We start from the raw sequence: 13,041 nt of genomic DNA, 5'->3' as shown, positions 1-13,041 counted from the left end.
TTGCCTGGCAGCGTGTGTCCAGCTACTAAATTTTATTTCACTTTATTTTCCCTTTTGCATTTAAACTTGGGTAGCATGGACTGTAGCAGTTTTCTGTTTTGTTTTTCTTTAAACGAAGTGTTTTGTAGCAGACATCCGAGGAGTCTCAGAGTTGCTCTGGGTTTGTTATGGCTAAAGCTGCAGAGGAAGTCCAAGTGAATCACAGATAATTGTAGTCCTCAGGATAGCCATTTTGTTAACAGAATTAGCTTCATTAATCTTTCTAATCTGATAATTAAACAGAGGGTAAAACATCATCAGAGCAATCCAAAAACTATGTTTAAAAAAACCCCCAACACTATTAAATGGTATCTAAAGATCTTATTGTAGTGCTTTCTAAAGGAAAAAAAATAGAACCAAAGAGAGAGTGTTCCAATGATGTTTTCTTCTGGAAATAAAAATGCTGGTTCCTCTGGCAATTTTTCAGAAAGGCATGTAAGATAGCATTGGGGGCTACATTTTCTGTCAAATTTTTGGGGTGTTTCTTGCCAATTCTGGGTATTAGTTCAATCAACAAAAAAAAAAGTGTTTTGGTGCTATTTTTAAATTTATTCTTTTCAGGGCCTGAAAGATTGAACATATCTAATGTGAATATTTTTCTCTGATTGAAACAGCCACATTTACTGGCAAAACATTTCTCTAATACAAGGTTTTCAAAATTACCTTTTGCTGTAGGAAGCAAGAATGATGTTGCTATTTAGGTGTCGGACTGAGACTTGAGAGGTGCATCCAGTTCCTAGTCTGTTACAAATATCCTTACTTAAAACCCCAAAGTGGAAAGGGTGGTGGACAGGGAAGTTGGGGGGCTCAGAGGGGTCGATGCAGATCCAGCATCGTTCTGCGTGTGCTCTGTCTGTGTGCTCAGTATGGAATAGGACTAATGTAGCTGCATGACAGCCAATTTCTGCAAATACTGCTTGCAGTTGTGTATGTAGCGTAGCGTGAAGGCAGAATGAAGTCTTTCATTCTCAAATAAATGTTTAAAAAGATATTTTTTAAAAAAAGCAAAGACACTTTTTCAAGTAACTTGTGTTTTGTTTTCTTTCACCTTTCCAATGTCTTTAAAACTAAACTTTTAGCATAACTTGAACAAAGTCGCTGAATTGATGCAGTTCTTGGCAGGCTGCAAGTAGGAGAGCTATTTCCAGGAAGGATACTTTTGTTTAAATACTTGATGCCAATTCTGTTTTACTATTGTGGTTTGTGTATCATGGAATGTTTGTTTATTGTAACGTCAGTGTTTGTTGTAAAGCAGCTCAGGTTGTAGATACATATGTGAAAAGACAGAGAATATTTGTGTAGAACATACTTTTTCCTTCCATCTTCATAATGCAGCAGAAGAATGTTTATTTGTAATTCTTGAAGCTTGTGTATTCATGCTTTCATCTTAGTGCTTGCTGAATAATTACTTTTTTTTTTGAACTGGGAAATAAATATTTTTGTGGTATTTTTGCAATCTCCTCCCCTTTCTGTAATCAAATTTAGATAATTCACTAAGGTGACTGTTCCTTCTTTGCATGTATTTCCAATTTCTTTCCTCGGAAATAGAGGGGTGTCTGTGGTGAACCTAAATGGGAAAGCAGGAGACTCATTTTTAAAAAGTTATTAAAAATGATCAATTGCAAGGATCTCTAAAAAGGACATTGTATTTTAAAAAATGACGAGCTTGCAATTCCCTGGATGAGTAATAAAGTCTCTTCAGTTATCATAGTTTTGATGTCTTGATTTAAAAACTCTTCTAAACTTCTTTATTACTTTTAAAAAGCTTAGCCCTTATGTTAGGATAAAAAAGTGGTCTTTTGACATAGCAGGGCAGCTGAAATAGAAATGAGGAACATTGTAACATTTAAGAATGAGGTTAAAAGTAGTAGAGTATGGCTCTGTTTCAAAAACAAAATTCAGCATTTTTAGAGTGATTTTTAGCATAGCTTGGTTCTTGAAATATTATTGTACTTCCTTTTGTTTGCTTGTGACAACTTAATGCCAGTTCTGAACTGTGTATGTTATTTTTGTCTCTGTATGTTCCTATGATTGTCTCTCTTCCCTAGGTCCTTTGTTGTTCTCGTTCACCTGTGTTTTTTAACTGAAGATGTTTTGGTCCTGTATTAGGTTATTTCATCAACTTTCTTAAGTTCTGCCTACCTGGAGCAGTGTTCTTTGTTTCTTACCTGCTGGTAGTCCATTGAGCTGCTCCTCTTCAGCACCACCTCGGAGCAGCTTGGCTATTTGGGTGGCTCAAGTTCAGCCCTGTGACGTTCTTCTTTGGCGCTGGGTGCCAAGGTGAGACTTGCAACAAGACCTCAAGTCAGTCACTATGTGTCATGACTCAGTGGTGTTCGTCAGTGCTGACAGGTTCAGTATCAGCCAAAATTTCACAAAGGGTACACTAAGGGAAACTGCAAAGTAAAAAAGAGAGTCTGGCATGTTAAAAGACCGGTTTTGCACAGAAAGAGGAGTAGCTTGGATGCTGGAGTATTTTCAGGCAAGTCTTTATAGCTTCTAGAGGTGCTTTACAAGTAAGATATTGTTCGTTTTCTGGAAATCTGGGGGAAGAGTTTAGTAATTTGTCGCTGGTTACTGAGATCAAAGACTCCTCTGGGCACACCTCCAGGGCTATCTTAATTGCCTATTCTGTAGTTTCAGCCCCTTTAGTTGGGGGCTTTGGGAAGAGGAAATCTCATTCATCTCTAAATCAGATTGGCAAAATAGAAGAGTAAGAATTTACCAGTAGGAGTTTTTCTTCTCTCTATTGGTGAACTCTGGCTTGCAGCTGGTGCTGGTGTTGAACATGAACAAGCTACTTAAAAGTTTCACCGAATGTAGTCGAAGTACAGTTTGTCCACTTGCAGCATATTGTATCGAGCCATTTCCTTCCTAATGGAGGATTGATTTCTATCATGAAATTTTTATCTCTATTTAGAGAGTACATACAATGTGGTTGCCTTTCAGATAAGAAAGGCTTTTCTCCTTTCTTCCCAGGGAGCTGAACTGAGGTCAAACTGATATACAGTAGTTCTTGTTTTAATTTTTTTTTTTAATTGGAACAAAACCTAGGTACAAGTTTTGTTGCTGACTGGAACAAAGCCAGCACAGCTATGCTTAGCACTGAACCTGAACTAGAACTAAACCAAAGTGGATTCAGTTCTCTGTTGCATTCTTCTAACTGGCGATTTGATGGTCGTGTGTCCAGTAGGACCTCTCTCTAAAGTTACTGAAAGGTGTTGCGCAGTAGTGTTTGAAAGACTGAAAACGTGGACCTCTTGTGGGAAGGCTCTGAGATCAATGCTGAAGTGTCCACCCGGTTTGTTCTGGGGTTTCGTGTAAGGTATGTTTATTTTCTAATAGTTGATCTGGGAATCCCTGATTTTTAAGGTCTTGAAATTAGCATGGCCATTTTCTTTATTCTTTGTACGGTAATGCTCTTGTGGATATTTCTGACTATATGCTGTCTTGAGTTTCTCAGTATATATCTGGCAGGAGGAGAATGCAAGAAAGGAGAGTTTTAACCATAAAGAGAAGAAAAATACCATATGCTTTACAGGAAACAGGTAGTGTTGATCTGATATCTGAATCTGTAAGACTTCACCCAGAAAGCCTTACTTAAGGGAAGTAAGGACATAGGAAGTTACTTAAGAAAGTAAGGAAAAATGCGTACAGTGCACCAAAACTGTTGTATATGACCAGGAACAGTACCAGTCAGTTGTGAAGTCCTCTGCTTACCCGTGTACTTACTGTTATGCAGATACCTATTTCATGATGCTTGTTCAAAGTGTTGTGAAGGTGTCTACACAGAGGAAATACTACTGCAGTTTAGGAGAAACTCCAGATATCTGCGTGGATCACATTTGGGTGATTCCTGAGGCTGAACAGATGTGCCAACTAGAAGTTTGGCTTATGCATATGTGCAAGTGGTCATCTGAAACTGGTAAATGCTGTCAAATTGTTTTACTGCAATACAGTTTTTAACGTGTTAACTGGCTAACCCTGATGTGCTTGCAGTCCTGATTCTCTGTTGAATGTTTTATTCCTGGGTGTATAGGTAACCCCCTCCCTTCTGGTTGCAGTTCTGTAGCACGACAGTAAATATGTCCATAAGCTAAAACAATAAATGTGTTTTAAATATTTTGTGACAGCTAATTATTTCCCTATGGTTTGGAGAGTGCCACTGCACTAGTGCATTAAGGAACAGATTTTGAAAAGCTGGGTGATGAAATTACAGGTCAGATCTCACCACATGATGCAATTCCTTTATTCTTAAATCAAATAACCATCTGCTTGGGAAAGTGATTGTGCTCTGAAGAGTTTCTTTTCTTTCTTGAAATACGTTTAGCAGATGTTCCAAGTGAATGACTTTGTGCAGACTTTTGTTTTATAGGTGGTTTTACTGTTCTTCCACTCAAAGTCTAGTTGAGCGTTGTTCAGCCCAACCCAACTCTTAACACGTCATACTTTACGTTATCTCTGGGCTTGTATAGTTTCTTTGTACTTTATCTTCATTACTATTGCTAAAATAACTCAACCTCCTCTTCTAGTGTGGGTACAGTTACAGCACAGTGAAAACGTACTTTGTAACTTTGGTTTATTCCCCTGCTTTCATATAATTTACTAATAGAAGACATTTACATCATCAGAATAACTGTACTGGGTTAAATAAACTAAAAAAACACACGCACATGCCTGAAACACTCATACTGGTACAAGTCTCCTTTGACCTGTTCACGTGCAGAATGCCCTGACTGGATGGTCTAGGTAGCCTCGTCTCTTTAGGTCTCAGCTTCTTTTTCTGCTCATGAGGAAATTTCTCTCTCATTGATTTATTTCCCTTTTTCATGAGTTCTGATTCTAGATGTTTAGAAACCCGAACCAGTTTGGGCATGTAACTGTTAAACACCTTAATAATAGTTAATACCTTGTGCCATACATACTCTCAACACCTGAAGCTCTCAAGAAAGTGAAGATAATCTCTTCCCCGCTTCAGGTCAGGGAGGCAGAAACTTGGTTTTGTGCAGTGACCCTTCTGTGGTCATGCTGCTTGATGTCTTTGTGGCTGTTTGTACTGCTCTGCTGTCTTGTTGCATGTAAACACAACCATCTGTCCAAGTTCGCTTTCTGGACTCTGCCAGAAAATGAACCATGAACACCCTAGTCCCGGTATGGTGGTCCATAAAATGCGCAAAATGAGTACATGACTTCGAGTGTGGAGATGTGGATGCTTGTGCACAACCACACATGCATTTGTGTGTTGCCATGTATTCAAAAATGTTCCTCCATTGGTGCCTGGGAGGTCTTAGGTACAGTAGATTGTAGAAGATCAGAGTCATACCTCGTGTGATTCAGGATACTGCAATTGAGTATCGGTGTATGCTAGCTATATGAAGTAGTGGAAGGATTCTTGTGTAGAATTGATTTCTGAATCCTGTGGTTATTTCAGCTGAATCTTTTTTTTCCCTGGCTGCTTCTGTTCTGTATTATGTCTGTGCATGTGTCTGGCACTGGAAAGTGTTTGATCTTTTCTGTAGATCATGCGAGATGTTTGATGTCTTTTTGTTGACTTTTCAGTATGAGTAAATAAATGATAGAATCCCCTGTGGCCAAAATTTCTTAACTTTTATGTATATCATTGTGGTCAATTACAACGTGGCAGGCTGTGTTACGTTTCTCTGTAATTATAATAATCAAATACATAACATTCATAATGAAGGGCAGATTTGTGAATTCTGTGGCAGTGCACAGGCTCCGAAAGAGACTTGCTTGCTTTGGCCAGAAGAGCAAGAGGCTGTGGGGGGAAAAAAGATTGTGGAGGTAAACAGAGGTTCTAGGGAAGTTATCTCAACATATTTTCTGGGCAGTTTCTTTAAAAGTCAAGTTTGCCTCATGTAATTAGTGATGTAATGTGCAAAATCTGTTAATTTTCAGATAATGTTAGTAAATAAAGTTTTCTCAGGTATTTTGCTGACGGTACAGAGCCTATTGCACAGCTGCCTATTTTAGGTGAGCTTACTAGGAGTTCAGGCGTGAATGCTCGGAGAAGTTTGTAGTTTTGTCTTACCTCTGGCTGTTGTTTTAGTCAAGAGTTTGCTTCTGTTCCAATAATGATGGTGGTTTTGAAAGCTTTTAAATGACTCGGTCTGCAGTAATTTTGACTATATTGAAGAGTCACTATTAATGTTTTATTTTGTATTATAAAAGTTAAAATAGGTACTCTATTGGCTGTTTAAATTGGAGCAGAAAAATCTTGTGGTTAAAGAACAAAAGACCAGGACAGACTCTGTCTTCAGTCATTTTCTATTGGATTACAACTGTTCTGATTTAAAAAAATTTAAAATAATATTGAAAATTTAAAATAATATTTTATCAAAATTGGAGAAGTAAATGCCCTCCAAAACAGCAGACATAACCCACCCCTGCCTTTGCAGATGTCAGCTCTTTAAACACAATCCCTTCCCTTCTACTTTCAGAGAAGTTGTTTGTTCAATGAGAAATTTTGTTATGCTGTGCTCAGTAAGGGTTAATACATAGTGGCTTCTCAAGTCGGCCATGACTCAAATAACCACCTGCAGCGACAGACCATGTGCTGGGAGGTTTATGCTTTAATCTATCCAAATATCAGATAATCCTAGAACATCACAAGAAGAGGTGCAAAGCCGGTTTTATGATTTAATTCTTTCTGTTGGTTATACAGTTCATTTAGGTTTATACTGTTGCCAAAATCTGAAACAGTTTTGTGGTTGAAGGGTTTTTGTTGTATTTCACATACTGTCTAGCATCAGAGTAAAACTTACTGAACCTTTGGGCTGTTAGGAAGTTCAGTTCTAGAAAAGGCATTTGTCTGGTTATTATTTATTCCAGATCTGAGATTTATGTCAATGTCAATGACTACCCTTAAATTTCTCGCAAGAGGCAAGTTGGTGTTTAAGTGTATACAGTACACCTAGTCTTAGGTGACATTCTTGTGTTGGAACATAAGTAGCTGATGGACTCTTGTTACGATCGAGTGAAAACCTGTGGTCATGGGGCACTGAACCACTGAAGATAGTGGTTTATCACTTCTTTAAAACAGGTCTCACTTTGCAAAATCTCTTGTGCTGGTGCTATTAGCTGTAGAGTGGAAAAAGCACTCACAAATGTTGATGGAATGATTCAGGCTGTGTAGTGGTCAAAAACATAAAATCTTCTTCATATTCAGATATGAAGCATCAGTGGAACCCAAATAATTGCATGGCGTATTCTAATCTTCCTCATCCCTACAAGATTAGAGAGAGTGTGTGATTTCCTTAGCAAAATCTTAGTCTAAGACAATTCTGTCTGAATTTCATATTTTTTGGGGTGGGAATTATGTCTTATGCCTGAGAGGAGAAAAGTGACGAGCTTAGGACTCAGATTTTCAGAAGAATGCTTAGGAGTTAAAATCTTGCAAAAAGTAAACCTTGAGGAAAAGCTGAACTATTTTCACAATCTTCTGCATAGTTTGATTAAACTTTACATTATGCAGAGTTGCCCAAGAATCGTGACATTTTGGAAATGCTGCAGAGAAATATTTAATCAATGTTTTCTTTGATACTGTTTTTACTAATGATTATCAACTGAATAGAAAAGAAAGGAAATTACCTGCTATGTATGTACTCATTAAGGTTGGTTTTTGTTTTGTGTTGTTTTTTTTTTTTTTTTTTAAAGTATTTGGATGTCTCTGATATTGGAGGAGGACAGGATGTGTATAGCTTGACAAAGTGAAGCTTAATTGAGGAATAGAAGTGGTCCAGTGGGCAGTCGGGGCCTCCAGAGACCCGAGCTCGGTTCTTGTTTAACTGTAGATTTCTTATATGACTTTTTGGCAAGTCATTTAGTATAGTCTGTGCCTTTGGGAGTATCTCATTTTACAGATGGGGAACTGTCTCAGAAGGGTGTTGAAAATAAAATCCATTAATGACTGTGAAAATATATAAATGCCTTCAATATGCTGAAACTTGGCCATGGTTTCAACATGGGTTTTTTCCTCTGAAAGTATGTCTGGTTTTATGCCTTTTGTTCCCTGAAACAGGCTACTAATATGCTTTATTCATGCTTGGAGTTTCTCAAGGTCTGTGCTGCTTTGCAGCAATCGTTATCTCAATACATTGCCGCATGAGGATTATTTTAGCCATAAAGAAGTTGTTTAAAGTACCTTTACAATTGATCTTCCTGGCACCTATTAAAACTGTATTTTAACAAAAGTCACAGCAATAGCGTGGGCCAGTAACAGGATAAACCAGTTTGGTGATCAAAAATTTTGCTCAGTGATAGATTTTACATCTTTTATTGCATGCCAAGGATGTGGGGTGTGTGTGCGAGGCATATATTTTGCAAGGTAGCTTGCTTACAGCAAAGCTGTTCTTGTATTCACTCCTCTGTCCCATCCCTAGTTTGCATCTTGCCTTGCTCTCTGTTGTCCTTTTAAACAGTCCTGTCTTTTTAGATACCTTTTCGTAGCGTCTCTCTGCATGTATAAGTGCTTGGCTGCATTCAGAGAGAAGTATTTTTAGTCAAAGGGAAGGATCAGAATCAGAACTGCCGTGATCAGACTGTTTCCGTTGCATTCAAGGATGTCTGTTACGTTCAGCTGAATTTGGCCAGTCATTCTGTTTCTGGTTACATATATCTGAGGCGTTTCACATGTGATATCTTTCAGGGCATTTGGTGAAAACTTCATGGAAGCTTTAGATTGTGGTGTATGCATCTTTTGTCACTTATTTATAAAATGACATTGCATTGTCTCCACTTTCTTCTAAGTGTAGTTTAATGTGCAGATTGAAAGGAAAGACATATAGCTTTTATTATAGTAGTCTGACTTTTTTTTGAGGTATTTATATTGTTATGTTTCTAGGCATTACATCAGGTATGTTTTACACAAAATTAGGATTGAACCAGTCCTCTTCATTCTGTACTTGCTTTGATACATGAAAGACCTGATATCAAAAGAAGGTTTCCTATCAGTTTAGGGGTTTCTGCTTTTTTGGGGAGGTTCTTTTTACATGTAAGGTCAACTGAGGCAGCTGAGCTGCCAGCTTCTGACAAAAGTACTAGTTCATGTGTGACGAGACTGTCAGCATAGGTACTCACTGAAATGAAACAGGGGTATTTTATAAATTTAAAAATAAGAATATGTCCATATCATTCTCATTCTCATTGGTATTAGGGCCTTTTAACACTGAAAAATACTTTCTTTGTAAAAGAGACTCCCTCTTACATATACTTCATTCTGCTTAGAGCACCAGCAAAAATTCTGAATCAAAATCAGTAAGCAACATTTCTAATAATTTGTACATTAAAACAGTCCACTTGATAGGTAATGGAAACTTGGGTTCAGTGTTCCAGTCTTTTTCCTGAGTTGCTTCCAATGCTGTTTGTACTTAAATGAGCAGAACGGAGACTTTATGATGGTGGTCACCAACTCGTGCAGATGCCTGAGTCTTCTGCAGGAATGGTGTTAGGGTTTTGTATGTGTATGTGCACACTGGGATTTGAACTGCATGAAGAATTTTACTGGAAGCTTAACCAAACAGTGTATAGTGCTGATACAAACAGAGCATTAGACACGCCTGTCTTTTAATACAGCCATCTGTTGAGTGCTATAGCAGTTTTTCAAAAGCCTCCCTCAGCATAGACTTCAAAGTCTATTCATGCACCTGTGCCTCTGATCTTCAATTTTTTTTTTATTTAAAAACTGCAGAAGGAGAGGAGCAGTGTTTCAAGATCAGTAGCTTTATTTAAAAACAAAAAAACCCCTCAAAAAAGTCCCCCACAAAACTCACGTTGCCAGTTCAGAAATTGTTAAAAATATCTTTACTGAATATTCAACACGTTATTTATGGAAAACGACTCAACCACGCTTTCATTTTCCTCTCCTCTGAGTAACCCCTGGCCTTGCTAACACCTATTTCCTGCCTCGTCTGTTTACAATACAGCTGCTGAGATCATTTTCTTGATCTGTTGGTCCAGTGACATCAGCCGGACCCACGAACTCCTCTACCGGCTCGCTCTTGGACGGCACAGAAGTGTTCTTGTGAGAAGCTGGTTCGTGGAGGCAGGAGCTTCTGTCACCCTGATGCATTCGACGGCTGTGGCCCAAAAGCGGGAAACAGCAGAGCTTCCTCTTTTGTAAAGGTCCTCTCAGGTGATGAGAGAAGCCTGGAGACAGAAGAGGTGGCCCCATGGAGCTGCCCGCTGAATGCAGACAGGCAAAGCCTGGCATAGCCCAGCTATTTTGGCATCTCCTTTCCTCATTTACTTGCTGCTTTACAGATTGGTCTCCCAAGTTGTTGGTGTGAGTTGGTGGTCTCCTGGTTACCATCACCTCCTGGCCTAGTGCCATACCCTGATGTGGCTCGTGGCTTGGGAGGCAGCTCGGCGTCATCTTCTGGTGTGGGCGAGGCAAGGCCCACCTTCCCTGGTTGTGGCAGGGTGGCCTGGCGTGGGGGGGACGAGGGCCATGGTGGGGTGAAGGAGGGGTGGCCAATTCCCAGCCACAAGCCCCATGTGCGGTTGCTTCAGTGGAGCAGAGGCGTCAGGAAAGTTCTGGGGTTTGTGCCTCTGGAGAGCAGGGCTTGGCTGGACTCTGGCGATGAGGCACGTGCCCTTCTCGCCCTGCGTCCGTTTGGGCTCGGACTGACAAGGACCCATGGTCCTGCCGCTCTTTCCCTTTGGGGAAGAAGGGGCTTTTTGGGGCACATCTTCTTTTCCTGTTTTCTCGCCTGCCCCATGTACCCTGGTTTGATACACAGCAGGCCTGTTCTCAGCAAGTCCCATGTGGGTGTCGGGGTGCAGGGGTCACCAGCAGGCCCCAGTGTCTCTGCCCGGCCCCTGGTTCCCCACAGCCCTGCCCAGTGCCCAGGACCCTGTGTCAGCCCCTGGCACAGCAACGCAGCAGCAGGGCTGGGCTCCAGCTCCCGCAGCCCTGCCCGGCCATGGGTCCTGCCGAGCTGGGCCCACTCAGGGGCCAACAGCCCGGCCTGGCCTTGGCCCTGGCCCACCCCCATCCCCAGGGAGATGCCTGATGCCCAGGGCTGGGGCTGCCCTGGTGCCTCCCCAGCTGTCTGCTCCTGGCTGGGGTGGTGGAACATGGACAGACCCTGGCAGAGAAGGCCCCTTGAGGCATCCTGGCAGTGGGTGTGCCATTTTACCTGTGTGCTTTACTTACTGAAATAGAATGAAAATATAGTATTAATGTACACCATGTCGCTTCACTGAGTCTCTGAAATCAGGTGACAACTGCTGTGTGACAGTAAGAGCTATTGATTTCATAGCATTTTAGTTAATTTTTGAGAGACGGGTGGCTGCAAAAATTGTCTGTAATGTGCCATTATGATACTCAAATCTGTCAGTATTTAGAGTTGCTGATGAATTGTTTGGTAAAATACAGGATGATTTGTAACAAGCTCTGCATTGCAATGCCTAAATGTACAGGAGCTTATTCCCACAATCCGTGAAATCTTGAAGTATGGCAGCTTGACACTGAGCACCTGTGTTTCATGCTGAGTGAAAGTGATCTCCACAAGAGCAAAAACTCCTTAAAATCTACCAGAATGGCACAGAAATAAACAAATCTTGTCTTTCAAGAAAGGAAGATAAAGCACGTATTTCTTTCTCCCAGTGGGGATACAAAGGAAGTATTATAAACACGTGTTAACCGGCTGTATGAGCTGTGTGTGTTCATTTCCCCCGTTCTGTGACCAGAGCTGACTTGTCTCACTGGGATCTGAATAAGTCATAGTGTTGTTTTTCACATTTGCATAGCTGGGCTTGGTATAAATTGCAGTAAAAAAGTTATTTGATAATATCACTTTTTAACTTTCTTCCTTGTCTCGTTGGAAATGGTGGTGCAAATGTGTGGCAGAACAGTGCTTTAAATATTTGATTTGTAAAATTCACTGGGTTCAAGCTTTCCAGGTGCTAAGGGCATACACTTCTTTTTTACTTTAGTGAAGGTGCAGGGTCCTCAACACCTCTTTGCAAAAGGGTGAACTGTAGTGAACTGTAGACCTGCCCATGTGTCCTGTCTACACCATGCCTTCCTGAGTTTTGGAAACTTTTTGTTTCCTGCATGTGCAGTCACTTGCTTTAGGAGTCATTCTAAGTTTTCTTCTAATTCTCTTCTTGATTTCAGATTGACTTGGAGCCAGAAGGGAGAGTGTATGTCATCATAGACCTTTCAGGATCGTCAGGTGAAGGTAGGGACTCTCAATGTTTTCTTTTACTCTTTCACGAATGAAATCTTCCAACGGCCTCTGCAATGGAAGTATTAGAGGAGGTGCTGTGCCAATATCCTCTTAAATCTGTATGAGCTGAAGTTAAAGTGAACGCATTTTGGTATATCGGCCTGTGAGTCCATGAACAGTTGCAGTTCATCTTTCCCTGTTAATCACCAGTGGTAACAATACCAGCTAAAAGGACAGTAATGAAATGAGAATAGTTTAGTAGTATTAATTTCCAGAAGAAACTTCCAAATTCTTATTTTTAGAAGAAGGCTAACCATTATGTAGGTAGAAATTAAAAGATGTCAAAGGGGGGTGTGTGTGTGTGTAGTTTATTGGCTTTTAAAATTATTCTAAAATTTGGTATTTTTCCACTATATGTTTTCTTTTTCAAGTAAAGTAATGACCAAAACACTGCAATAATAAGAGGTGTTTTCATTTTTATGACACAGCAGTTACATGTTGGGGGAAAAAAAAACAAAAAACAAAGAAAGATGAAAGAGAAGTATTTATTAAATTCTTAAGATATTTTTCTGCTGTTAAGTGGGAACAGAGTCAGGTGGTATATGGTGGGAATAAGAGAATTTATGGAGAAGCAAATCTGTGTATCTTAGTCATGCTCTCAGTGACAGACTGACCTGCTGAAATGGCCTAGGTGGCTGGTATGGGTTTGATTCTTTTAAATGATGTCCGCTGAGCAGCTTTCCACAGTACCTCATAGGGCTCAGCTAAATGAAGTTATTGTTGGTTCACAGTACATAAAGAAGATCCACAT

The 13,041-nt window shown here is 40.1% G+C and overlaps 1 protein-coding gene across 2 annotated transcripts in view; it reads left to right on the top strand.

The window, feature by feature from the left end:
• Positions 1-13,041, top strand: part of PRKCE (protein kinase C epsilon) — a 309,016-nt gene that overhangs the window by 93,751 nt on the left and 202,224 nt on the right. For both annotated transcript variants that reach the window (XM_075412859.1, XM_075412860.1), the window contains exon 2: positions 12,179-12,242. In XM_075412859.1, the coding sequence (XP_075268974.1) occupies positions 12,179-12,242 (64 nt within the window). The remainder of the gene's footprint in view (positions 1-12,178; positions 12,243-13,041) is intronic.

This window comes from Opisthocomus hoazin, chromosome 2, assembly GCF_030867145.1.
Source record: "Opisthocomus hoazin isolate bOpiHoa1 chromosome 2, bOpiHoa1.hap1, whole genome shotgun sequence".
NCBI lineage: Eukaryota > Metazoa > Chordata > Aves > Opisthocomiformes > Opisthocomidae > Opisthocomus > Opisthocomus hoazin.
The sequence above is the reverse complement of the archived record's forward strand: the minus strand, read 5'-3'. Positions and strand labels throughout refer to the sequence as shown.